The sequence below is a fragment of the Penaeus monodon genome, chromosome 17 (genome assembly GCF_015228065.2).
Source record: "Penaeus monodon isolate SGIC_2016 chromosome 17, NSTDA_Pmon_1, whole genome shotgun sequence".
Lineage (NCBI taxonomy): Eukaryota > Metazoa > Arthropoda > Malacostraca > Decapoda > Penaeidae > Penaeus > Penaeus monodon.
The window spans coordinates 28,221,530-28,249,029 of record NC_051402.1 but is presented as its reverse complement, the minus strand read 5'-3'; the positions used below and the strand labels follow the sequence as shown (position 1 = coordinate 28,249,029).

The following is a 27,500-nucleotide window of genomic DNA, read 5'->3' as shown; positions in this document are numbered from 1 at the left end:
TCTGTAGACATGACCTCCCTTTAATGTTTACATTGGCAAAGAATCCCTCCCTGTCCGACCGTATCAACCTCCTCCCCTTCAGTGCCAAAATTGTTGGCGTTTAGGACATCCTGCCAAACATTGCTGTTCCACAGCCAGATGAAGAACCCAGAGATGGTTGTTTGGTTATTATTTATTTCATTAATAGTGTTATTATTTATTTCCTGACTTTTATTATGTGAAGAATCCAGAAAGGGTTATTTGATTGTGCTTTCCGGAAAACAATAAATTTTTACGTTTAGGTACTCCTGCAATCGTCACACTTTTTCTATTACAAACTGACCCTGGCCCCCCATCAGAGAAGGGAAAAGTTATGTGTCCCTCGCAGGAAAAAGTTTGGGGACCCCTGCACTAAACGTTCCACCCCTTCTCCTACCACCTTTGCCTCTACTCCTCAGACACCAGTCTCCTCTCCCCGCCCCCCTCATAAGAAAGCCTTAGTCTCACAAAATTCTTCAACCAACTCCTTTATAGAAATTTGAAGATATTCAAAATTATCTACTTGAGTCCCAAACTGACACCAAACCCCCCCCCATCCACCATCAAATCCCACAACTTCCGCTCCCTCCACACTCAAAGTGACTGCCGATATTCATCCTCCTACTCCCTCTCCACACAGCCCACCTACATTAATCCTCCCTCCATCCCCTCTATCCCTTCCACTCCCTCCTGGGTATACACGTGAATCCCTTATGTCACAACTATGCCCTTCCCCAGATCCTCCACCTCCTGATACCCCTCCCGATACAACACCTTCCCCCTCTCATTCCTTATCTCACCCCCTAGCTCCTTCCCCTTCAAATTCTCCAACACGCACTGTAACCGTTATCACTCATAGATCAACTAAAGTATAGCTCTCCTACACTGGAATATTCGCATACATATCCTTCACTTGATCTAATCCCCTTACCTAACCCTACCTTAACCCATTCACTCATCAACTCTTTTACCCACCTTTAACCTCAATATTCTAGATAGTTGACATAGCAAATAACTACTAACTCAACTACGCTTCACTAACCCTTTACTGTACCTTCCTATAGTGCTACATGACCTTAGATGTCTAGCACATTTGTTTTGCTTTTAACCATTAACCATTAACCCCCACCTCCTCAATCATATGCGTTTTCATCGGGTGGGGGGGGGGGGATTGGAGAGGAGGATCGCCTTTATCTTGAGCTGGCTTTGTGTCGGTCCTCAACGGCCTTGGGGAGCCATGCACATGTTATTCCTTTGATTCATCATTTAGGCTGTACCCCTCTTGAGGAGTAGACTTAGTGTAGACTGTTTCTCTTTCCACATATTTCAGGCTCACATGGCCAGTAATGAAGATTTGATCCTTCGTCAACTTGCCATCCTCCCAATCTCATTCCCATTGAGACTGGGACCTAATGCTAGGGATCACCCCTACCATAGGCCTCAGCCTTTGACTCAAGCAAATCTTGCATGGTCTTTTCTCCAGCCCGTTCTGCTATCCATTTCATAAAGTGTGAGAGCCTGTTGAAAAGGTGAAGTGCTTACTTTGTGCCAGTCATGAACGGTCTGGTGGAACCTTGGGCACGGTATTCCCCTGTTTAGTTGTCTAGGCCTTACCCCTCAAGGAGGTTCTGAGGAGTGACCGTTTCTTTCTCCCAACATACCCCAGGCTTACCATGGCCAGTGATTAAGATTTTGTGCCTTTGTTAGGGGCATTGAGGCTTTTCCTTTATCAACAAGCCCTACTGTTTTAAATTCCCCTATTCCCTCACCACAGGCTCTCCTTTAACCACGACTACTACTAATCCTTTCTCACTCCCTACCGTCACCTTAATACAGTTCAATTCGCCCACCGAAGTCATTACTCAACCTCCATATACATTCCTACTCTCTCAACATCTTGTACTCCATCTCCACCCCACAGCCCTCGTCATCTTCAAGCTAAAGCTTTTCTACGCTGACTGACTTCAATGGCAAACCTTTCCCTACCCAGCTTCATCCCACCATCACTCACTCCGGCAGACTGCCCCCTATCTACGACAAGGATTGGTCAGACTATGGAGAATACTTACTCACCTGCCTCATTGATTATAATGCAGTATTAGTACAACACTACACTATTCGCCCTAGAGGCCGTCGTAAGTCTTCCACCAGTATTACCAAGATTACTTTCCGAATACATGACCTCCCCCTTGATGTTTATATTGGCAGATAGTGCTTCCATGTCTGAACATATCAGCCCCCCTATACACACACCCGTCATGTCAGAATTGTTTGCGTCAAGGCCACCCTGCCAGACACTGCCGCTATTTTGGTGGCTCTCATAATGGATTTTATAGGGGCTGCCCTACCTACAAGTTTGAGTCTGAGGTGGCAATTCTCATATTTAAGTACCGCAATCCTTTGTTCGTTGTTGCCGGGAGAGAGGGCTTAGGAGACGGAGACTGAGGCCCAAAGTAGGAGATCAGCCCTCGCCTCAACTGATTTTGCATGGTCTTTTCTTCTTCCCATTTCTATTTCTTTCTCTTCACCATCCTCAACTTCTGTCCACTTATCTTAAAATGACTCATTTTTACACTTTTCTTATGTCACAGTGCTATATGACCATTGATGTCTAGCACATTCATTTTTTTTTTTTTTTTACGATTAACCGTTCTCAGTTTTAAAATTTGGTCCTATTTTACGTGAAGCCAGACAGGAATCATATAGATGAGTTTTTTTCACTGACTCCCTACTCCAGTAGTGTTAATCACTCTGCTTCTCCCCTCCCTCTAAGATTTTCTACGTCTCCCCCAGTATACCTTCCTCATCCTACTTCTACCCCCTCCCTCTCCCAGTCAAATTATTTTGCCATTCTAGAAGACACCCCAATCTCCACCACTATTCCAGACACTCCAATCTTCCCGGTACCTACTCCTCCTCGCTCAATTTATCGGAGAAGACCTATCTTCTATATCAAACTCTTCCTCCTCAAACGTCTGTCCCCTCTTCTCCCTCTCATAAGAAAACCTTTGTTTATCAGCTCTTTCCAAACAACTCCACCTCAGAAACTCGAAAACATTCAAAACTATCTAATCATGACACAAGATTACATGTCTACACCTCATTCATTCTCCAGTCTCTGTTCCCGTTCCCTCTGCACTCAAAGTGACTTCTCCTTCTCCTAATCCCTACCTTACCCTATTACTCACCCTCTCTACCCTCACCCTTCTTTGGCCCTTTCAGTACCATACTATCTTGAACTGCTAACGACTGTATGTGTAGCACTTTTAATTATCAATTGATCCTCATCTTTACTTATTTCACTATCAAACTTTCTATAGTGCTATATGGCCTTTGATTGTCTAGCACATTTATTTTGCTTTGTTACCGTCAACTTACCAACCTACCTCTATCCTCTCATACTCCCAGTCAGATTCTTTTGCCCTTTTGAATACAGATACTCTAGTCTCTACCACTTTCCCAGTGCCTACCCCTCCTCACTTTACATGTCGCACCATGGAAATGTAAATGTCCCACCCCAACTTCTACCACATTCCTACACCCATCTGTCCTTATGCACCTCGGACATCTGTTTCCTCTTCTCCTCATAAGAAAATCTTTGTTTCTCAGACTGATCCACCCAGCTCCCTTCTAGAAAATCTTGATGGCATTCACAACTTCCTACGCACTATCCGCCCTCCATTCTCAATTTCCACTTCCTCATTGTCGTAATTAATGTTCTGTACCACTCCTTTTCGTCTTAAAATGAATATACTCCTTTCCTTCCTTCCTTTTTCACTATTTTTACTGACCCGTAATTCACTATCTCACATAGTCTATGCACTCGACCAACCCCTTTGTGTATAAGATTCAAGACTGCTTGTTCTACCTGTCTACGCACTGCAAATCTTTAATATTTTGCTAGGTGCCCTGCCATGTCGGAATCCCTGGCAGATACTCGAGCATAATCCACCACTATGTCCACACCACACCAACCATGTTTCTCATGTATTCCAGCCACGGATTATTACCCCCAATTTGACCTTCCTTTACACCCGATGGCAATCTTTCTGGTCAAATCTTGGCACTAATAAATTACATACTGTAATACTATCAATCTCCTTGTGGTCAGCTCCAATGTATCAGAACAAACGCTGGGAGAGAGCTCTCGCCTGCTTGCTATTGGCCACACCTGCCTTACGCACTCCTATCTCATGCTACGTCCTGATCCGCTCTATGTTCCCAGTATAATGCTCCCCTTTCAGTTCCACACATCCTGTTATCGTGAACAATGGCTATGACTGGTTGGCAGTGATAGTGGTTATAACGGCTTGACTCTTTATTAATAAGAGTACAACACAGCCAACCCCCCCCCCCCCTGAGGACATAGGCTGGGCCGACCTTACCACATAGGTAAGGTCGGCGTCCTATTCGGCATCTCAGGGCGGCTGATACCTGCGCTGACAAGCTCCTGGAGTTGACTGGATTTGCAGGCATCCAGGCAGGCCCTTCCACAGCATCCTGGGGCGACTGGTACTTGTGCTGGATCTATGGGCGTCCCGCCAGGTGGCGCCCTTCCACTACATCATGGGGCAGCTAAATACCTGCTCTGACGAACATCCTTGTCCACAGGCTTTTGGCGATCTTCCGGTGACGTCCTTCCCTCAGCATCCTAAGGTCACCGTATCTGCAGCAGGGTCTTCCTTCGGTGCCGTGTCGGTTATCGTCGGTCCAACTGCTATATATAGTTGGGGAACCAGATCATACACGTAAGGGCCAGATAGTATGAGAAAAAGAAAAGCAACAGAGAAGAAGGAGTGTTAGCTACCTTATCCAGTTATTTAAATAAATTTGCAGTTTTTACTTTATTTTCGTCTTTTTTTTCGTTTTGTGTTTTATTTCACAAAGATTAAGAAGAAAATAGGAGAGGGAGACGTCAGTAGCAATCTGCATGGACCTGGCTTGAAACAACAACGGCAATCCACAAGGATTTACTTGAACCAATTGTCGTCACACAGAGAAGAAATGTATGTAAAACAAGAAATTCTACGTCATGTACGAGTCACTCGTCACGACTGACAAAATCGTGGGCTAAAGAGATATATCATAGATCTTTCCGCCGGCACAAGACAGCAACAAACCCTATTAATGAAAAGGTTTCAGTGTCTTTTGTTCTGCGTGCATGAGTGTGTGTGTGTGTGTGTGTGTGTGTGTGTGTGTGTGTGTGTGTGTGTGTGTGTGTGTGTGTGTGTGTGTATGTGTGTGTGTGTGTGTGAGAGCGACAGCGAGCGTGAATGGGAAAGAAAGTGAGTGACCTCACACACAAAATGTATCACAAATGTATAATAACACTGAGGTAAATTAGCAATGCTAGCTATATGAAATTATTTCAATACTACACTGAATTCATCATTTAATGATATGCGACAGAATGTACGCATTAATTAATGGTGACGTGAAAAAATATTCACAAGCAATTATTCTCGGGGTCAGAAATTCTGAACTGCCGAGGTAGTCAGTCTAGCTATGCATGTCAGACTTCATCAACAGGGGGCTCCTATACCCAAAATACTGTACAATGAAGCGAGCTGAGCCAGGTAAATTTATAAATAACCTGTGACATTCCCTACGGGTATCTAACCATCACGAATCACACGATCACTTGGGATGTACCCAAAACATGCAAGCAACTTCTAGACTGTCAGAAGAGTGTGATTAATAAGTGAATAATGATTCTAGCTTAATTCCTAGTCCTGCATTAATAAACGGACATAACTGCAGGTCACACCATCTCAAAGGTTGCCGATCGAATGAATAACTTCGGTTTTACCCATACCTACTATCTAACGTCGGAGCGGAGATCTATTAGGCGACTGAAGCGAAGGTCACATTAGTCTATTCTGTCCTAGGATCCCCAGATAGGATCACCGAAGTCTGGTCAGCTATAGAGAGGGATTGGTCACACTATATTCAATGTCCCTTGAGACACTAATATGATATGGCTTACTGCTGCATACCATCACTAAATTAAGATTTTACTTATATTTAAGATTTACCTATAAAAAGTGAAATATGCATATTTGTGGAAAGTTGATGTGAGTAGCCCGGGTATTCATTGCTTATTTCATCCATTAATGTTCTTTTCACATTCCTGCCCCCCCCCCAATCCCTTGCCCGTTGTTGTCGTGGGGGGGCTTAGGAGGCGGAGACTGAGACCCAATGATGGGGAACTCCCCAACCTTGGGACTCAGCCCTCGACTCAACTAATTTTGCATGGTCTTTATTTTCCTTCCCACTTTTCGTTTCTGTCCCTTCACCAAACCCTTCTGCTATCCACCTCCTAAGGTGTGAGAGCCGTGCTGAAAGGATGAAAGGCTGACTTTGTGCCAGTCCTGAACGGCCTGAGGGAGCCATGGGCACGGTATTCCCCTGATTTAGTTACCTAGCCCTTACCCCTCAAGGGGACCCTGAGGGGTGGACCGTTTTTATCCCCAACATAATCCAGGCTTACCATGGCCAGTAATGAAAACTTATCCCCACTATTAGGGGCAATGAGGCTTGCCCTTTATCAGATAGCCCCAACAATGTAAATCCACCCGATTCCCTAACCCCAGGCTCTCCTTTGACCACGGCTCCGAACACTGCAACAACTACTAGTACAGTAGCCAACAATCAACCCTTAAGGAACATTTCCACTCTCCCAGCACGCTCAACTTCAACACCTCTACCCCCACAACCTCCAACATCAACCACCCCATCCTCCCTTATTAATACCTTACAGCCTTATTGCCCACCTCCCCATAACACTACCACCCTCAACACTACTCCATCGTCACGCCCCCGCCCTTCGACTACCCCTATCACTACAACAATATTGAATACCCTCTTCAGCGCAGCCAAATGGGACCGATTTTTCGTGATCCCTCCCACAGCTCCCTACTCTGACAACACCCTTCTCTTCCAACAATGTCTCCAAAAACAAGTAGGTAAAGTCTCTTTCCGTAGCCAACCCGACCGCTCCCGTCTTGTCACAGTAACATCCGAAAACCAAGCTATAGCATTAACAAAACTAACAGACCTATATGGTAACCCCATCCAACCCTCAATACTTGCACCGGAACAGTTTCAATCTCCCCAGCAAATTGCCCAATCTATGACAAAGATTGGTCAGATTGTGGAGAAGACCTACTTGCCTGTCTCACAGACTATGATGCAACATCAGTACAATGCTACTCCATTCCCCCCAGAGGTAATCGAAAGAAACCCACTAACATAGCCAAAATTACCTTCCGTAGACATGACCTTCCCTTTAACGTCTACATAGGAGGAGAATCCCTCCCTGTTCGTCCATACCAACCTCCTCCACGTCAGTGCCAAAATTGTTGGCGTCTAGGACACCCAGCCAAACATTGCCGTTCCACAGCCAGATGCCCACTATGTGCCCAACCTGGCCATACCCGATCTAACTGCCCTGCACAATCACGCACATGTGCCAACTGTGGCGGCCCCCATAATGTATTTTATAGGGGCTGTCCCACTTACAAATTTGAGTCTGAGGTAGCAACTCTCAGATTCAAACTTGGACTCACACTACGTGAAGCCAGACAAGAAGCACGTCGACGTGGTTTCTCTCTTACTCCTTACTCCAGTAATACTGCTCATTCTACCAATTCTAAACCCACCCACCCTACATCTAACCCCCCTCTTCTACCTCCTACCTTCCCCAGTCAAACTCTTTTGCCATCCTAAATCCAGACACTCCAATCTCTACTACAGATATTTCAATCACCACTACAACCCCAACACCTTCCCCTCTCCCTCCTCGCACTACCCGTAACAGACAGAACAAACGTTCCACCCCCTCTTCCCCTACCACACAATCACCTCCACCTTCCTTTGCTCCTATGCTTGAGACACCAGTCCTCTCTTCCCCCCCTCACAAGAAATCCTTTATCCCCCAAAACTCCCCAACCAACTCCTCAGAAGAAACCATTGAAAATATTCAAGATTACCTAATGAAAACTGACACTCAACCTCCAAATCTTACAACTCCTGCTCCTTCCACGCTCCAAGTAACTGCTGATATCCATCATCCTCCTAACGATATCCCCCCTACACGCTGGAACAGTAGCGGGAATGAAATCTTAGAGAAAAAATGTCAGCAGCTACAAACTAAATTATCAAAGGAAGATTTGGATGTGAGCAGACAACTTTTGCATGTGCAGATGGTTATGAATGATTTTGTCTACAGACCCAACACTAATCTTGACATCTTGTATGTATACATACATACAAAATATATATATATATATATATATATATATATATATATATATATATATATATATATATATATATATATATATATATATATATATATATATATATATATATATATATATATATATATTTTATATACATATATATATATATATATATATATATATATATATATATATATATATATATATATATATATATATGTATGTATACATACAAGATGTCAAGATTAGTGTTGGGTCTGTAGACAAAATCATTCATAACCATCTGCACATGCAAAAGTTGTCTGCTCACACCTTTACAGAAGCCTACTATCCCAAGGTTCTTTTAGTCATATGCAGGGCTGGTCGATTTAAATTATGATGATTTAATCAGTGATTTAAATCAAGATTTATATCAAATGATTTTTTTAAAATCATTGATATAAATCAAAATATATTCCTGCCCAAAGCAACAAGGAATTTAAAGGGAAAATGTTGACATAAACACGTAATTACACCTGCTTTTTATACTTCTGTGGAATGGAACACTAAAAACTTCCTTTTCCAGTTAACAAAAAATCCACATTCCATTAAAAATCAAATCAAAGGGTTTTACTTGTAAGAATTGTACTTGTTTCTGAGAAGTAGAATACCAAAACACTTCCTTTTGCAATACAGCAGACACACAAAAAATCACATGATACGAGTTAAAACGGAAATCAATGAGGATTACTTATAATGAATTATATCTATATCCTGAAGTTATGAATAAAAAAAAAAACATTAATACATTAATTTTGTGTGCATCCATGGTTTTAAACAAAAACAAAAGTTTTGCTGTTTTTTCTATCATCGGCCGGTTTCTTAGTTTGAATGTACTATAAAACTCTTTCAACTCCTGATGAAGATGCCACTGCAGTAGTTGTGCTGCTGAAATTACATCACTATCCAACACATTTGAATGTGACCTCCACCATTCAACAGCTGACTTGGTCACAGAATCACTAAACTTAATTGCATTGAAAGGGAGCTGATTTAGCTTGAAATTTCATGATGACTGGGGCAAGTGAGGGAAACTTTTCATTGGCATAGTCGATTGCATTATTCACTTTTACACTAAGCAGTTTTCCTTGAAAGGAAGGATGAATCAGGTTTGCAAGAAGATGAGCTTGTTATGACTTGGCCAAACCTCTTTTTGCAGCAGTTACTGCATCTCTGTCATTGCATGAGGTTGTGATTAATTCCTTCCATATGTTCACTGCAGTTGTACATTTATCACTGTACTTTGTCCAAAGCCACAGCTATTAGTCTAGTGCAAGTAGGTACTCTGCTGACCACTTCAGTGTTAAGTTAGACACCTCGCTAACTCTGATATCAATCTGCCCCCTATCAGCTTCACTTTTTGTGTTTTGAGGCATAACAAGACGCTGCTCACCTTCCTGTGGGCAAAAGCTAGTGATTGTTTCTAAGTTTTTGGCAATATACTACGGTTCTTTAATATTCCCATTTCTATATCATGAGCCAGAAGATTCAGAATGTGTGCAGTCAGCCATAGGTCCCCAGCAAATTTTCCCTTTTCAAACATTTTCCCTCATTTTTTTTACTTTACAGTTTTATCTGTCAAAAATCCCAACATGGAAAACTAAGTTCTTTTCTCTTTGAATACTTTTTGAGAGTATCTAGATATTAAAATGTTGGGGGCGGGCCACGGGCCCCATTGTACCATAGTAGATATGGCTTTTTGAGGATTTCCGGGTAAAACTATAATAGGCTCGTTGTGAATGTCAGACCATCCTCAAAAGATAACATACAGTCTAAATTTTTTACTCTGGCACATTTTGTTATTTTTTTCCTTATTCTGATAGGAATTTTTCTGCATGCTTTTCTTTTTGGGGAGTGTACCGGGTTTGAAGGATGTTTACCAATCAAATTGAAATTTTTGGTTGCGATTCTTCATAAATTTTGGTTTTTTCTAAGAAGTTGTTTTTTTGTAATAAATGTGTCCAAAGTTGTTGTTTTAAACCCCCCCTTTGAGAAACTTGTGGCAAAAGTCGAATTCGTAATGCGGAGTTGCAACACTTCTTTGAGGCCCCTTTTGGAGTGGGTTTTCAGTCTTTTTTGGATACCCAAATCTTCCTTTTGTAATTTAGTTTGTAGGCTGAATTTTTTCTCAAAGATTTCATTCCCCCAAATGTTCCTTGTAACTAAGTTACATTGTTTGATAAGCTCTCCATCCTTTCCCCGACTTTGAAAGAATTCGTTAAACGTTTTCCCCACTGGAACACTTCCTTTTTTGCCTTGGGTCAGTGTATCTCTCCACTCGGCAGTTTTTAGGGTAAGTTCTGTCCACCCAAAAATCTACATGTATCACAAATCCGCCATATTCATAACATGAATATACAGGGGTCAGGGAAAAGATATGGGCTGCTCGATGGGTTTAACAACGCGAGAGATCAACTGCTTAAACACTCCCAAATGTGTTTTAAACTAAGTACAGAAAAATAAATATTTTCCAAAAAATATATTTTTTTTTAAAATTAAAAATCGAAAAAAAAATTTAAAACAAAAATTCGTTTTTAAAGAGAAAAAATTTTAAAGAGTGCTCTTTGTTTTTGTGTGTGTTGGGGTGGTGTGTGTGTGTGTGTTGGGGTGGGGTGGTGTGTGTGTGTGGTGTGTGTGTGTGGGTGTGTGTGTTTTTATATACATTATATCTCCACAACAACACACACACGCCACACACACACACACCACACACACACACACACACACCACACCCCACACACACACACACACACACACCCCCAAAATATATTATATATATATATATTATATTAATAATATAAATTTTAATATATATAACACTTTAAAATTATCACACACACACCCCCCAACACACACACACACACACACACACCACACACCCAACACACCCACACACAATATTATATAATATATATATTAATATATATATATATATATATATATATATATATATATAACCATATATAAATAAATATATATATTAATATAATTATATATATATATATTAATACAAATTATAATTTTAATACTTATATACTCACCCCACACACACAACACACACACCCCCACCCCACACAACACACACACACCCACCACACACACACACAACACACACACAAAAAAAATTTATATATATATTATATATAAAATATATATATATATATTAAATAAAATTTTAATAAAATAATATTTTATATATATATAATATATATAATATATATATATATATATATATAATATATTATATATATATATATATTATATTATTATTATCATATATATATATATATATTATATATATATATATATATATATTATAATATATATGTGTGTGTGTGTGTGGTGTGGTGTGTTGTGTGGGTTGTTTGGTGTGTGTGTTTTTTGGTGTGTGTGTGTGGTGGGTTTTTATGTATGTAAACAAACATATATGCATATTCTGTGTTGTGTGTATGGTTTTCATATATTACAACCTAAATCAATCCCTGCTGGTTTTGGGCCCTCTCCAAATTTTTTCCAACCTTTATGTTTTGCTTTTTTGTTTCAGTTTTGGCCTCCCTTTTCGTTATTTCGTCACCCATCTTGTCACGGGGTTGGCACTGGTTTTTTATACTACTAACCCCCAGTCTGTTATTTTCTTTGCCCATTTTTCCCCTGTCTCCGAAAAAAGACCTCCCATTGCCTTCTTCTTTTGATGATGATATCTTCCATTTTGTCTGTTCCTGATCCACGTCGCCCTCATCCGATTATTAGGTTATTCCCCGCATAAACCTCCCCAAACCCTCTCTGGGCACTTTTTAGTATCCTCCCCAGTAATTTGTTTCTGATACATAACTGGGGGGATGCATTGGTTACTTTGATTTTAAGCTTAATGGAAGAGCCTCTTAGTTGTACTGTGTCTGCCAAAAGGCCTCCAGCCTAGATGATGCATCATTTTATTTCCTTTCGCTAGATGTTTTGCCCTAGTTTTAATATATTGTCCATACCTCTAGGCTTCCCCTTGATATGTTCTGTTCGATTAACTTACTATTAAACATGATCTTAGTCTTTTTCTTGTTCATCGTAAGTCTAACTATCAGACTTTCTCTATTAGGTTGTTTATTAATTGTAGCATTTAATTTGCAGATTCATTGAGGAGAACAATATTTTTTTCAAATTCTTAGATTTTTTAGGTTTTTTGTTCCCATTTGTACCCTTTCTGTTAGAAACCCTAGCTTCTTAAATATTTTCCCCAAAAAATTTTTGTGATATGGTCGCCCTGTGTAACACTCTTTTTAATTTTTATTTTATCATTATCCATATGGAACTTGATGGTTGTTGTCCCATCTATGTATAATTTTTAATATTTTTTAAATACCCCTCTTTTCCCCCGTCTTCGAATGCTTCTATACTGCGGTATTTGTACGAATCAAATGTCTTTTCATAAACGTGAATGCCATACCATATTTTTTCTTTTTTGGGTGAGCGTGGGATTAGTTGTTTTTAGAAACACTTTGGAAGCCCGCCTGTTCTCTAGGTTGGTTAGAATCCAGAGGTCAGAGATGCGAGCTGTGATGATTTTTGTAAACATTTTTGAAAGTAAGGAAAGAAGGCTATTGGGATTTTTAGATCCTTTTACCCCTTTTTATGTTCAAAAAAATTGTTGCTTTTTTTGCAGGCTTTTGGAAATTTCCCTTGAAAGGCTTTATTTAAATAGATTGGCTAGTTCACTGTTGAAATTTCCCCCTAAATATTAAAGGTCAAATTTTAAATTTCCGTCTTCACCGGGTGTTTTCCCTTCTTCATCCTTTTAAACACTCTTTTTTTATTTCGTCTTTGGATTTAGATACGTCTTAGTTCCCGGTTTTTTGTTTCTATCCGTGGCTATTTTTGAGTTGTATAGTTCCCTGTAAAATTTTCCCACACTCTTATGTTTCATTTTGTTATATGCCACTTCCCTTTGGGTTTTTTTATGATACTTTTGATTTCTCCCTTCCCAGTTCTTCTTAGCGTTTTCATGGGGTACCTGGGGTTTTACTGTTTTCATTTTTTATTTGAGTATAAAATTTTCCCGTACATCTCTCTTTTTTTTATTAATATCTTTTTTAATTTGGGAAACCTATTTTTCCCTTTTACGATCTTTCATAACCCTACGTTTATGCATAAGCTGTTTGTTTCTATTTAGAGCTTGCTGGGGCTTTTTCTTTTCATTCTTACCCCCACTTTTAGGGCGGTCGGAAATGTGAACCTAAATGGACGGAAATAGAAGAAGCAATGTTCTCTGGGCGGAGCGCGCGCTCGTCCGCCCCTCCATTCATCACGACGAAGTTTCGCGTCCTATGGTTGGTTTTCGAGTAACCGCAAACCCAAAGTTTTGTACTCCGAAACATGTGAAGTTTTGAGACTCTGTTTTTTTATTATATGTCATATAAACGATTTATTGTCTTATATATAGTAAAAGTCCAATTTAGTGTTTCCCCATTTTAGTGTTTAAAGTAAAGGGTTTGTCTCTGTGTGAGATCGAAACATGTGAAAAAAGTAAATTTTTATTTTCTTCAAAATTTCAATATTAAGTACATAAAAAGGGACTATGTAAGTAATATATACATTTACATATTTTATATACAAAATGTTTATATTATCACTCCCCTTCGCATGAAATCCCTAAAAGACGGTGTTTATGCATTTTCAATAAAAGATACATAGAAACTCTAGACAAATAAAATATACATTTTTTACAAATTTTTGTATTCCCCAATCAATCAGATGTTACCTTGCGCAGCAACCCCTCAAAACAAGTCCTTTGCGGAAATATATGAGTAATTTTACCGCGGGGCCCCGGGGATACCCAGCGCAGGGTCGTAGTCATACCGTGGGGTAGAAGAAAATCTTCTTATCCTTTTGATCGTCTTTTTGGGCGAGGATATGACGCGCTAGCTGATCGAGAGGTCGACGCCCTTCAGCCCTTTTTGTAGTCAACGACAACTTTAGGCTTTGCCTCTCCCCCCCGGCGGGTTGGGGGGCAGGGTAATGACCTTTCTGGTGTGGGGGGAGAAAGCATCGTGACAGTGCGCTTTATCCACCCACTGAAGGCAAGATCATTCCGGTCTTGCTGGACCGGAAGTCGATTTGTCCCCGACTCGCCTGCAGGTCCGAGGGCATGTCACGCCGGTTCGGACGTACTGTCCCAACGGCGCTGGTCTTCCGGGACTGCAGGTAATGGAAGAGAGTCGGGGAGGTGTACCAGTTGTCGGTGTGTAAATGGTACCCCTTGTCGAATAGATCTGCCTTCTCCAGCAGGTCGGTGACGGCCTTCATGCTGGAGTACGCCACGGTCCTGCCCCATGTAGATCTTGAAGGCCGCTGTATACCCTGCCTCTGGACCGTCGGACGAACAAAGCTTGTACACCTTCAGCCCTCTCTGAGCCCTCTTGCTCGGGTTGTACTGGAGGGCGTGGTGACGCCCCTTGAAGGCCCACAAGCTCTGGTCGACGGTCACGTTCTTGTTCGGGACGAAAGCGGAACGATACGTCGATTCCAAGACGTCTAACACAGGGCGCAGCTTCCAAAGCCTATCCTCCGCGGCATGCTCCCCTTCGTTGTCAGCGAAGTGGAGCGCGGAGGTCAGGGCATCGTAGCGGTCCCTGGTCATCGTCTTGGGGAACACCGATGAGGACATGAACGGGTCCGTCGACCACCATTCCCTCTGGTCCCTCTTCGACTGAAGGCCCACCAGGAATCGTAAGCCGACATAGGAGCGGACTTCCCGCACCGTTGTGTCCTCCCACCCCTTCATATGGGATGAAGGGGTGCGCGGGTTCTGTCGAACATACCTGTGGTTGGAAGAAAAAGACATTGTAAAATCAGGGGGTCTTTCCAAAAAAAGACATGTAGAAAATTACGTTTTTCAAGTCAGAATACAGAGAGATGTTGTTTTTACTTACCGATTCGTCTCATCCACAGTGGTTTGGAACAGGGGGTCGACGATTCTTCAAGGGGTGCTTTCACACCCGGTGTCGCCTCGAAGCAGTGACGCCTGACGAAATTCTCCCTCTTCGACCAACAAAAAGAGGGAGTTCCCGGAGCATTACGCTCCCAATGTCGTCGGACGTACTCCGCGAGGGGCTCGTCGGAATCCATCGAGGTATCCATTAGCGGGACATAGTCGAAATCTTCCTCCGAGTCGTCGTCCACACCCGACTCATCGGTATCGAACTCGGATCCCTCCCAATCCGAGTCGTCACCGTCAAATCGGGCGGAAATTTCAACTTCTGTAAAAAAAAAAATACAAAGGTAAATGTGAGTTCTCTGTGGAAATAGTCTTGGTATGCAGAAACAAAGTCAATATTCCAAAGACACGTTTTTTTACGTCAAAAAAATAGAAAACTTACCAGAGAGATCGCTAGTCCTAGACAGTTTCAGAGGAGGTGTATAATCCTTTTCGTCTGTGGAATACAGATACAGAAGAGGATCTGGGGCATTCCGCAAGCATTGGAGTCCCGACGTCGATGGCTGGGGGTCATCAACGTCGAACAGCAGGGGACTCCCTAGGCTTGCGGCCACGGCGTACAGAAAGTACAGAATGTTGTCTTGACATTTCAAGGTCAAATTCTTCCATCCAAGTGATTTCCTTCTTTCTTTCTTTCTTTGTTGGATTTCTTGGGCTATCAACCAGCGGCATGTGGCAAAGGTTTATTAAGCCAATGGGATCTATTTATTCTGTCAATCTATATAAGGTCATAAAGTTTTGTCTCCTTAAAAAAGTTGATTACTTTACTGATGATTTTTTCATCATCTGATAAGATGTTCCTTAGTGTAAATTCTTTATTTTTGGCCGGAAATAATTATTAATTTTTTTGTCTATGTATATGATGTTATTGGCATGTTAAAAATATTGTGTTTGAGGGTAAGGTTGGTGTTGCGGATGGCATCTTGGGGGAAATCTTTTTGTCAATTATGAGTGAGGTGGTAAATCTTGTTGTGGTGGGGACCTAAGGGCGAGGCAACACCACCTCCTCCCTTCTCTCCTTCCTGTGGGTGTGTCCACATTTCTATTTTGGTTTATTTGGTATGTGAGTTGGAGGCTGGTCCACTCCACTTGCCACAGGAGGATGGATTTTTGCTTTTATAAGAGACACAAAACACCGAGATCTGTACGGACTATGCTAAGGTTCCAGATCACAGTTGGACCCGGCTTAGTTTGTAGCCTGCTCATCATGGATACCCAGAGTGGTCTGGTACCCATATTAGCTTGATTGATTATTGGCACCTGTAGCTTACGAATGATATTACCCCAGAAGTTGATTTAATGATTTAATAGCTTTAAGTGAACAATGAATCCGAAAAAAATAACTATTCTATCGTGGGTCGTCGATAGTGCAAAAGTCAATGCTTATCAATGGGCAAAAAAGTTCAGCAAGAAAGATCGTGTATGATTCGGCAGTTGAACTTAGTTCACAATTCAGTCGACCATACACCCGCACCCACACATTCATCTGTCTTGGCAGCCGTCGTAATTAATATGAAAAAAAAGGGAATGTTTAACAAGGATCTCTCCTGAACCCTCTGGCGTACTCCACCCCGGGGCCATGGCCTTGGCTGATGGAAGCCAGGCTTCCATGATGAAAAATTGGGGGTTTCCCATGCGCTATATTTGAATGAAACCAGGGTATCGATGGTAGAGAGATCTAACCGACTTCTCGACGAGGTCGTGGAGTTCGTGGCAAAGGGCCTGAATGCCACTATTGCCATTAGGGTGGCTCGGGCTCGAGCCACCTTTGCGGCATAGCTCAAGGCTAAACTGGCGCGTCTGAGTCGGAGGGGGAGGTAATCCTGACCTCCAGCTCAAGACGCTGATCGAGTTGCAATTCAGGGCTCCAGGACACACACGCAAACAGGCATCTGCACAGCATACAAAACCTTTCAAACTTGTCTCGAATGCGAACCATACAGGATTGACCCATAATCTACTTAGACCTAATCAGGGATTTATATACCATTAGCAAAAGGACTGTCTATCAGCTCCCCATTGTTACCAGAATGCACTTTAATAAAATTCAGTGCTTTTTGACATTTATCTTAAACTGACCAATGTGGTCTTTTAATTGAGTCTACTATCAAAAGTAGCCCAAGAAACTTGCAGAAATTTGAATAGGTATTGGGTTGGCTGTCTAGAGTAGCCTGATGTTCGCTTCTCCTACGTGAAAAATTACCAAATACTCTTCGAATGGAAACTTAAAACCCCACTGGAGGCCCAGTTATGAATCAACCAGTGGCCAATTGGATGCGATTGCTGAGAATCTGCAGATTGCTGGAATGCCACAATGCACCAATCATCAGCGTACAGTGATATTTAAGATTCCGCGGAGGAGCTGGTAAGATGTCATGATCATACATAGAAATAATGGTGGTGGACAAGACACTTCCTGTGGGACCCCGTTGCCTGGACAAAAATGTCCGAAAAAGTGACATTGTCGGAAAATAATTTGAAGCAAACGTTCTGTCAGAAATGAAATTTTGAATAAAACAAGGCAAGTTTTCCACGAATCCAAAGCATAAAGTTTCTGAGTAGCCATATTCGCCAGTCATGTCGTAGGCTTTTCTATAGTCTAAAAATACTGAATCAAAAATCTTTTTTGGCAATGGGCTCTTGAATAATGAACTGTCCAGCTTACTAGCTGATCGAGAGTTGCGTCCCTTGCGGAATCCGCACTGCCTCGTCAACTAGTAAATTACTGGAATTAAAAAAGCAATAGCCTACTGTTTTAACAATTCGTTCCAGAACCTTGCATAAGCAAACTGTCAACGCAATTGGGCGGTAGGAGGATGGCAAGTCTGGGATTACCCCCTCCTTCCAAATGGGAATGATGTGGGCAAAGTGCCATGGAGTTTGGAAAAGTGTGGACTTTTCCAAATTTCATTGTTACACTTCTAGCACTTAATCATGTCATCCATGTTAGAGCTATCTCTCATATCGAATCTCATCGGGGCCTGGGATGTCCCTACAGGCTTCTAGGGCTCTGACAAGCTCATCCATTGTTAGATCTTTATTGTAATCAAAGTCATCTCCTGTGGCAAAGTGAATTGGTTGCGGCTTCAGCCTCTTCCTTGGTGGTCAGGAAGGTGGATGGTAATTAGCCGAGCTGCTTGTAGAGAGAACGCTGGCGAGTGATTAGCAATGTCTCTAGGGAATCTAAATGATTACCTCTTCTATGATGTTTATTATTTGAAGATGATTTTTCTTATGATTTTCTTGATTGTGGACCAAACCTCTGATATTTGGTGTTGCTGTTTATTGTAGAGACAAAAGCTCCGCCAGGAGTCTTTTTGCTTGTCTTATTACTCTACGAGCCCTAGCTTTGCTAGTGTAATTGCAAAAGTTCTCATAGTGAGTTATTTGAAAAGCTGAGGCCTTATTGCGTCGGCACAAGCGCCCTGCGGCAATCTGGTGTTCACCATGAACTCTATGCTTAACGTATCTGTCGAAGGTTAGGAATGGATAGCAATGCTTGCTTCTATAAATCGAATTCTGAAATATTGTTTACGTTATCATCAATGGTTCTCCAACAAGTCGAGCTTGACGCTCCTTGTTGAAGGCGACCAGTCGCTCTTTTTACGTTAAATTTAGGCGCTGAAGCGTTCTCACTGGTCGCATGAATACAAATTTAACAACAAATAGGAAGATGATCGCTTCCAAACGAGTCGTCAGCACTTGGCTGCTATTGATGAAGAGACAGTGATAAGTCACTAAAGCTCAAATTACGGTATTATCGCACCGCGTCGGACTACCACATTCAGAAGGACTAAATCAGACTCATTAATCAACTTAACTACTTGCACACTATACCATCCACCCGCAGGGAACCCATAAAACGTATGATGAGCATTAAAATCGGCTAAAATTAGTTTATTTTGTGGCAGACGCCTGAGAGCAAAGGAAGCTTCATCATAGGGCTATCACTGCATCAGGGGGGACAATAAGTGAAACATATAGCCAGATACGTGCCATTAATTTGTACTTTGCTGCGGACAAACTCCAAAGTAGAATCAATAGTCCAACTCTGTAAAAGGGAGGATTTGGTGGATGTACATGGCGACTCGCTCCACCCCTACCTCAGATCCTTCGACATAAAATGGTAGTTTCCTCAGCGAAAACGACCTCGTCAGAGACCGAGGTGTGTTAAATGCGTTTCTTGGAGAACTATAATTCGGGAGCATAGGACGAGGCTAATAATTTAAGGTCATTTACTTTAGATCTAAAGACTTCGACATTTCCATTGTATAATGGTCGACGCGAAGATTACGTTTTATGGGGTTTTGGAAGTGCCTTGCCACCAGATTTTTCTTCTTTTTTTGGGAGGAGAGAACGCCTCCTCTCCCTCCGCTTCCGGGGACCTCTCTCGGATGGTTGGAGACAGGAAGCCTCCATGTCCTGCCACCTCCTGGCGAGGGAGACGACTGCCAGATTGCGGATCTGCTTCTCTCACGAGGAAGCCGACCGCGAGCCAGACGAAGTCCTCACAGTGAGTAGCCGGACGGAAGGTGCGCTCCGGATGTGATTCGGTATCATCCTCCTAGATGTGTCGAGGGTTGATGCGTATTTGATCAAACAAGTTGGTCAAATGATAAACTTTAATAGTTAAATTCTTTAACAGTTTGTTTGAGTTCAGCAAATTTCTTATCTTGGCTGCAAGCTGTTGACTGACATTACTTGCACTAGTGGTGACGTTAGTTACTGCCCTTCAGCATAGGAAAAGTATCAGGTTTGCGTGTCAAATTTCCACTTTCCTCTTAGCTTCAGTATAAACTAACTTCATGCTTCCTCATATATGCTAATGTCTCAGTCCTTTTCTTTCCCAAGGGATGTTGCACCAGCAGGATCCTGACTGATGGGGACCTCCACAATTAGCACATTTGGGATTTGGCTAGTACAAAGTGAATGGTGGCATGGGTTCAGCACATTTGCGGCAAAACAAATTTATTGAATCTTATCAATGCATCTAACTGAGGTGTGTCCGAATTTTTGGCATCTATTACAAGGCATTGGCTTTTGGACATTAAGGTCTTAACTTGAACATGTTCCATAACCGACATTGGACATATTCTGGAGTTTATTCAAAGCAAAGGTCAAAAACACAGTCCAGTTTTCGTTCGCACATTTCCGTCCTTCTTGTCAACAATGCAACGTCCCACTACGTCTTGGTCCTTCAGCTCTCAAAGAATTTCAATTCTTCATCGTCCTCAAATCCCTGTGAAAGATACTCCTTACAGGTATTTGGGCAAAGGCATAGGTTACTTTAACTCGAAGATCATGAATTTTGCGTCAGCTTACAAGAAATCCTTAATCTGGGAGTTGTATTGTACTTTAACAAGGAGGTTCCATCGATCGCAATTTTTGACCAAAATCAAAAATCGCCGTCCACTTGACCATCAAGGACCTTTGTGGTGAAGGGGTTCACGTTCAAAAGCGATTGATTTTCATTTCGCCGCATTTTACATTCCGCGAAACCTCGCATTTCTCTGTGGGGATTTTGAAAAAGTGGGTCTTCTCGTTTTGTCGTTAGTGGGGGTTCCGTTGTCAAAGTCAGATTAGGTCTGAGTGTGGTGATGAGTCTCCCCTCCTCCTTGAGGAGGAGAAGGGTGAGCCGGGGTCGCATCCATACTGGGTCTCGGCCAGGTCCGACCCCTTGTATCAAAATTTTTGTCCCTGAAGGGATCACGGCTCTTAACTTTTGGTATCAACCTACCAACAATAGCTAAGAGAGTAAAATCAGTTTATTTCGTCCTTACCCCCCAAGTGGAAGCCTGGTTGCGTTCTACAGTACCACAGCGAGGGATTGAGTTATGTGTGGGACACTTCCATACCGCCGAACTTGCATAGGTGAAGGACGGAAGTAGATGCCCACCCCCAAGCGAATACGGGAGTTCACGAGGAACTCCGTAGGCTCAGGAAAGTCACATTTAAGATGAAAATTTAGAGAGAGGAAAAAGTGCGCCCAACGGACGCCCCAGACTACGGCCCTCCCTACCCAGGGTTCAAAGCCGAAAGGGCTACCCTGGTATAGAAGAGAGCTGCGGGTCTGAGGTGGGGTGCTTGACTACGCCTACTGTAGGCCTCGTGTCACTGCCAAAACAAACATGAAGGTGCTGGCAAAGACAATAAATGATTTGTAATTTTACAGATTTACTTTTACTTCTATTTACTTTAAAAAAACTCAGGAAGCAATAATGCATAGCGAGACGAGAGGCCCCGGGCTCCAGGGTAGCTCTTGTGGCACAAAACTTATTGTTTATTGGTTCTGCGTTAGGTATAAGGTGTTTACTCATCAGAGTTTCGACCACGAGTGATTACCTTCTTTCTTTCTTTCTTCTTTCTTTGTTGGATTTCTTGGCTATCAACCAGCGGCATGTGGCCAAGGTTATTAAGCCAATGGATACTTATTTATTCTATCATCTATTATAAGGTCATAAAGTTGTCTCCCTTAAAAAAGTGATTACTTACTGATGATTTTTCATCACTGATAAAATATTTGAGAGTGTAAATTCTTTATTTTTAATTGGAATAAGTTTATTCTTTGTCTTTGTGTGTTGTATTGATTGCAGACTGTAAGGATATGTTAAGGGTAGGTGGTGTTACAGGGGTGAAATTTTGGGGAATCTTTTTTCAAGTAGGAGTGAGGTGGGTAAAATTTCGTGGCGTTGACCCTAAGGCGGGCAACACCACCTCCTCCCTTCTGTCCTTTCCTGTGGGATGTATTCCCACAGTTCGATTTTTGTTTGTTTTGTGGTGTGAGTTGGAGGCTGGTCCACTCACTCTGCCAACAGGAGATGTATTTTTTCTGTTATAAGAGACACAAAACACTGAGATTGTACGGACTATGCTAGGTCCAGATCATCAGTTGACCCGGCTAGTTTGTCAAGCCTGTGCATTGCCATGGATACCAGAGTGGCCTGGTACCCATATTAGCTTGATTGATTAATTGGAACAATGTAGATTAGAATGATATACCCAGTAATTCAATTTTTGGTGGTTTCTAATGATTTAATAGCTTTAAGTGAACATTAATGAATCTGAAAAATTACTATTCTATCGTGGGTCGTCGATAGTGCAAAGTCAATGGCTTTATCAATGGCAAAAAGTCAGCAAGAAAGATCGATGTATGATTCGCAAGTCTGAACTTTAGTTCACATTCCGTCGACCATACACCCGCACCACCACACTATTGTCTTGGAAGCCGTCGGTATATAATATGAAAAAAAGGGAGATGTTTAATAAAGGATCTCTCTGAACCTCTGGCGTACCTCACCTACGGCGCCATGGCCTTGCGATGGAAGCCAGGCTCCATGATAGAAAAAATGGGGTTTCCCATGGGCGCATTATTTGACTGAAACCAGGGTATCGATGGTAGAGAGATCTATAGCGACTTTCTCGACGAGGTCGTGTGAGTCTTGGGGCAAAGGGCCCCCTAATGCCCCTATTGCCATTAGGGTGGCTCGGCACTCGAGACACCTTTGCGGCATAGCTCAAGGCTAACTGGGCCGCGTCGAGTCGGAGGGGAGGTACTCCGTGACTCCACCTCAAGACGCTCGATCCGAGTGCATTCAGTGGCTCCAAAGACACACACGCAAAACATGCATTCTGCCACAGAATCAATCCTTTCAAACGTGTTCTCGATGCCGAACCATACACGATGACCCATAATCTACCTTTAGACCTAATCAGGGCTTTATTATACAATTAGCAAAGGACTGTCTATCAGCTCCCCATTGGTTACCAGAAATGCATTTAATAAATTCAGTTGCTTTGTGACATTTATTCTTAACTGACAATTGTCTTCCAATTGAGTCTACTATCAAAAGTAGCCCAAGAAACTTGCAGAATTTTCAATAGGTATTGGGTCGGTTGTCTAGAGTTAGCCTGATGTTCGGCTTCTCCTACTTGAAAAAAATTACACAATACTCTTTCGAATGGAAACACTTAAAACCCCACTGAGGCCCCAGTTATGAATCATATCCATTGCCAATTGGATTCGCATTTGTGAGAATTCTGAAATTATGCTGGAATGGCCATAATGCCCACAATCATCAGCGTACAGTGAGTATTTAAGATCCGAGGAGGAGAGGTAAGATGTCATTGATCATACATAGAATATGTTGGTGGGACAGACACTTCCTTGTGGGGACCGTTTGCCTGGACAAAAAAGGCCGAAAAAGTGACATTGTCGGAAAATAATTTTGACAGCAAAAGTTCTGTCAGAAATGAAATTTTGAATAAAAACAAGCAAGTTTCCAGTAATCAAAAGCATCAAGTTTTCTGAGTAAAAATAAAGTTTTTATGGTTAAAGCCTATTCGCCATGTTCATGTAGTAGGCTTTTTCTATATCAAAAAATATGAAATCAAAAATCTTTTTGGCAATGGCCCCTTGAATATGACTGTCCAGCTTCACTAGCTGATCGAGAGTTGGCGTCCCTTGCGGAAGCCGCACTGCTCGTCAACTAGTAAATTACTGGAATTTAAAAAATGCAAATAGGCCTACTGTTACAATCGTCCATGACCCTTGCCAAAGCAACTTGTCAACGCAATTGGGCGGTAGGAGATGGCAAGTCTGGGATTACCCCCTCCCTTTCAATATGGAATGATGGGGCAAAGTGCCATGAGTTTGGAACGTGTGGACTTTTCAAAATGTCCTTGTACACTTCTAGCACTTAATCATGTCATCACCCTCCCCCCCTCCCCCCCCCCCCCCCCCCCCCCCCCCCCCTCCCTCCCCCCCCCCCCCCCCCCCCCCCCCCCTTGGATTTAAGATGCTTTTCATCATCTCATATCGAATCTAAATCGGGCCTGGGGATGTTCCGCTACAGGCTTCTAGGGCTCGGACAAGCTCATCAATGTAGATCTTTATTGTATCAAAGTCATCTCCTGTGCCAAAAGTGAATGGTTGCAGCTCCAGCCTCTTCCTTGATGGTTCAGGAAGGTGGGATGGTAATTAGTGAGCTGCTTGTATGAGAGAACTGCCGGCGAGTGCATTAGCAATGTCTCTAGTGAATCGAAATTATTGCCCTCTTCAGTGATGTTATGATTTTAAAAGATGATTTTTTTTGTTTATTTTATTGATAGTGGACCAAACCTCCGATATTTTGTATTGCATTTATTGTAGAGACAAAGCTCCGCCCAGGAGTCTCTTTTTGCTTGTCTTATTACTCTACGAGCCTAGCTTTGCTAGTTTGTAGTTGCAAAAGTTCTCATTTGATGTTATTTTGAAAAAGCCGTAGGCTTATTGCGTCGGCACAGCGCCCTGCGGCAATCTGGGGTCCACCAGGGAACTCTACTGTTAACGCATTCTGTCGAAGTTTTAGGAATGGATAGCAATGCTGCTTGTATTAATTGAATTCTGAAATATTGTTTACTTTATTCATCAATGGTTCTCCAAACAAGTTCGAGGCTTGACGCTCCTTGGAAGGCGACCCAGTCTGCTCGTTTTACGTTAAATTAGGCCGCTGAAGGCGTTCTCACTGTGTCGCATGAATATTTAATCAAAAATAGAAGATGATCGCGTCCCAACGATTCGTCAATGGTGTGCCACAGGCAATTGGCTGATATTGATGAAAGAGACCAGTGATTAGTCAATAAAGCTCAAATTACCGGTATTATAGTCCACCGCGTCGACTACCATCATTCAGAAGGACTAGATCAGACTCATTAAGTAAACTACACTACTTGCTCACCTCTACCATTCCCCCGCAGGGAACCCCATAACGTATGATGAGCATAAATCGGCTAAAATTACTTTATTTGTGGCAGACGTTCTGAAGAGCAAAGAGCTCATCATAGGCCTATCACTGCATCAGGGGGACAATAAAGTGAACATATAGCCGATACGTGCAGTAATTTTTACTTTGCATGCGACAATCTCAAGGAGAATAATAGTCCTTCTGTAAAAGGGATGCTTTGTGGACTGTACATGGCGACTCCGCCTACACCCTAACCCTCACGATCCTCGACATAAATGGTAGTTCCTCAGCGAAACGCCTCGGTCAGAGACGAGGTGGTGGTAAGCGTTTTTGGAGAACTAAATATCGGGAGCATAGGCGGAAGCTAATAATTTAAGGTCATTTACTTTAGATCTAAGACTTCGACCCAGTCCATTGTATAATGGTCCCCTCGCGAAGATTACTGTTTTTATGTGGGTTGGAAGTGCCTGTCCACCAGATTTTTTCTTCTTTTTTTTGGAGGGAGACGCCTCCTCTCCCTCGCTTCCCGGGGACCTCTCTCGGGATGTTTGGAGACAGAAGCCTCATGTCCTGCACCTCCTGGCGGAGGGAGACGACTGGACAGATTGCGAGCTGCTTCTCTCACGAGAAGCGATCGGCGAGCCAGACGAAGTCTCACAGGGAGTCGCCCGACGGGAAGGGGCGCTCCGGGATGTGATTCGGTATCATCCTCCCTTATGATGTTTAGACTGGGTTGATGCAGTCATTTGATCAACCAATTGGTCAAATGATAACCTTTGATATTCATTCTTTAACCGTTGTTTGAGTTCAGCAAATTTCCTTATCCTTGGCTGCAAAAGCTGGTGACTGACATTACTTGCACTAGGGGGACGTTAGTTATGCTTCAGCATAGGAAGTATCAGGTTTGTGTGTCAACTTTCCACGTTCCTCGTAGCTTCAGTATAACTAACTTCATGCTTCTCATATATGCTAATGTCTCAGTCTCCTTCTTCAGGATGGTTGCACTCAGCAGATCCTGACTGATGGGGACCTCCACAATGAGCACATTTGGGAGATTGGCTAGTACAAGTGATGGGTCATGGGCTTCAGGCACATTGCGGCAAACAAATTTATTTGAAATCTTTATCAATGAATTGAATGAGGTGGTCGAATTTTTGGCATCTATGACTACATTGCATTGGCTTTGGACATAAGGTCTTACCTGCACACGTTCATAACCGGACGTTTGACAACTCTGGGATTTGTTTAAGGCAAAGGTCAAAAAACACAGTCAGTTTTCGTTCGCATATTTCCCGTCTTCTTGGTCATACAATGAACGTTCCACTACGTCTTGGTCCTTCATGCATCTCAAGAATTTCACTTTCTTCCACGTCCTTCAAATCCCGTGAAAGATTACTCCCTACAGTATTTGGGCCAATAGGAATAGTTACTTTTAACTCAGTGGAGATCATGAATTGCGTCAGCTTAAGTAAAATCCTTAATCTGGGAGTTGTATTGTTACGTTAACAGGAGGCTTCCATCTCGCAATTTTTTGACAAAATCAAAATGCCGTCCACTTGACATCAAGGACCTTTTTGCTGATAAAGGGGTTCACGTCAAAGCGATTGATTTTCATTCACGCATTTACATTCGCGGAACCTGCATTCTCGGTGGGATTTTGAAAAGGTGTTCTTCTAGGTTTGTCATTGTAAGGGTTCCATTGATCCAGTGTCGAATTGTCTTAGGACGGTCATGAGTCCCCTCATCCTTGAGGAGGAGAAGGGGTAGCCGGGTATCATTATCCTGGGTAGCGGGACCAGGTCCGACCCCTTGTCTCAAAATTTGTCCTGAAGGGATCAAAGGCTCTTAAACTTTGTATCAACCTAACAGCAAAGAGTCTAAGAGAGTAAATCAGTATTTCGTCCTCTACCCCCAGTGGAAGCCTGGTTTGCGTTCTCCGACCACAGAGAGGACGAGTTATGTGGAGGACACTCCTTTTACCGCGACTTGCCTAGTGCGAAGACGGTAAGTCGGGGCCCACCCCCCCAGGGCGAAGACGGGCGAGTCCACAAGGGTACTCCGGTAGGCTAGGGAAGTCACCTGAAGAAGGAAAATTTTAGAATGGAGAAAAAAGTGCGCCCAAAGACGCCCCGACTACTGGGCCTCCTACCCAGGGGTCAATGCCCGTAAGGGCTACCCTGGTGTAGAAGAGAGCTGGGGTCTGAGGTGGGGTGATGACTACGACTACTGTAGCCTCGGTCACCTGCAAATCTAGAGCACGAAAGGTGCTGGCAAAGCACAATAATGTTCTGTAATATACAGGAATTTTTACTTTAAATTTATTTACTTTACGAAAACTCAGATAGCAATAATGCCTAGCGAGACGAGAGGCCCCGGGCTCCAGGTAACTCTTGTGGCACAAGACTTATTGTTTTGCTGCTGCGTTAAACAAGGTTGTGTTCCATCAAAATTCAAACACGAGTGTGAGTACCTTCCGCTCTGGGTCCGACTTTT

The 27,500-nt window shown here is 42.6% G+C and overlaps 1 protein-coding gene across 1 annotated transcript; it reads right to left on the bottom strand.

Annotated features, from left to right (window-relative positions):
* Window positions 1-13,160: 13,160 nt before the first annotated feature.
* Window positions 13,161-15,072, bottom strand: LOC119583333 (piggyBac transposable element-derived protein 4-like). The gene is made up of 2 exons (XM_037931804.1): window positions 14,460-15,072; window positions 13,161-13,183 (listed from the first exon to the last, which is right to left on the bottom strand). Exons 1-2 carry the CDS (start codon window positions 15,070-15,072, stop codon window positions 13,161-13,163), a joined length of 636 nt encoding a protein of 211 aa, XP_037787732.1.
* Between the last annotated feature and the right edge of the window lie 12,428 nt (window positions 15,073-27,500).

Excerpts from the sequence above, each read along its gene's own strand:
- LOC119583333 (XM_037931804.1), bottom strand. The coding sequence starts at position 15,072 with ATGAAGGGGTGGGAGGACACAACGGTGCGGGAAGTCCGCTCCTATGTC. Across the intron at positions 13,184-14,459 it reads AGACCAGCGCCGTTGGGACA|GGAACTATACAACTCAAAAA; the intron begins GTACGTCCGAAC and ends AAAATTTTACAG.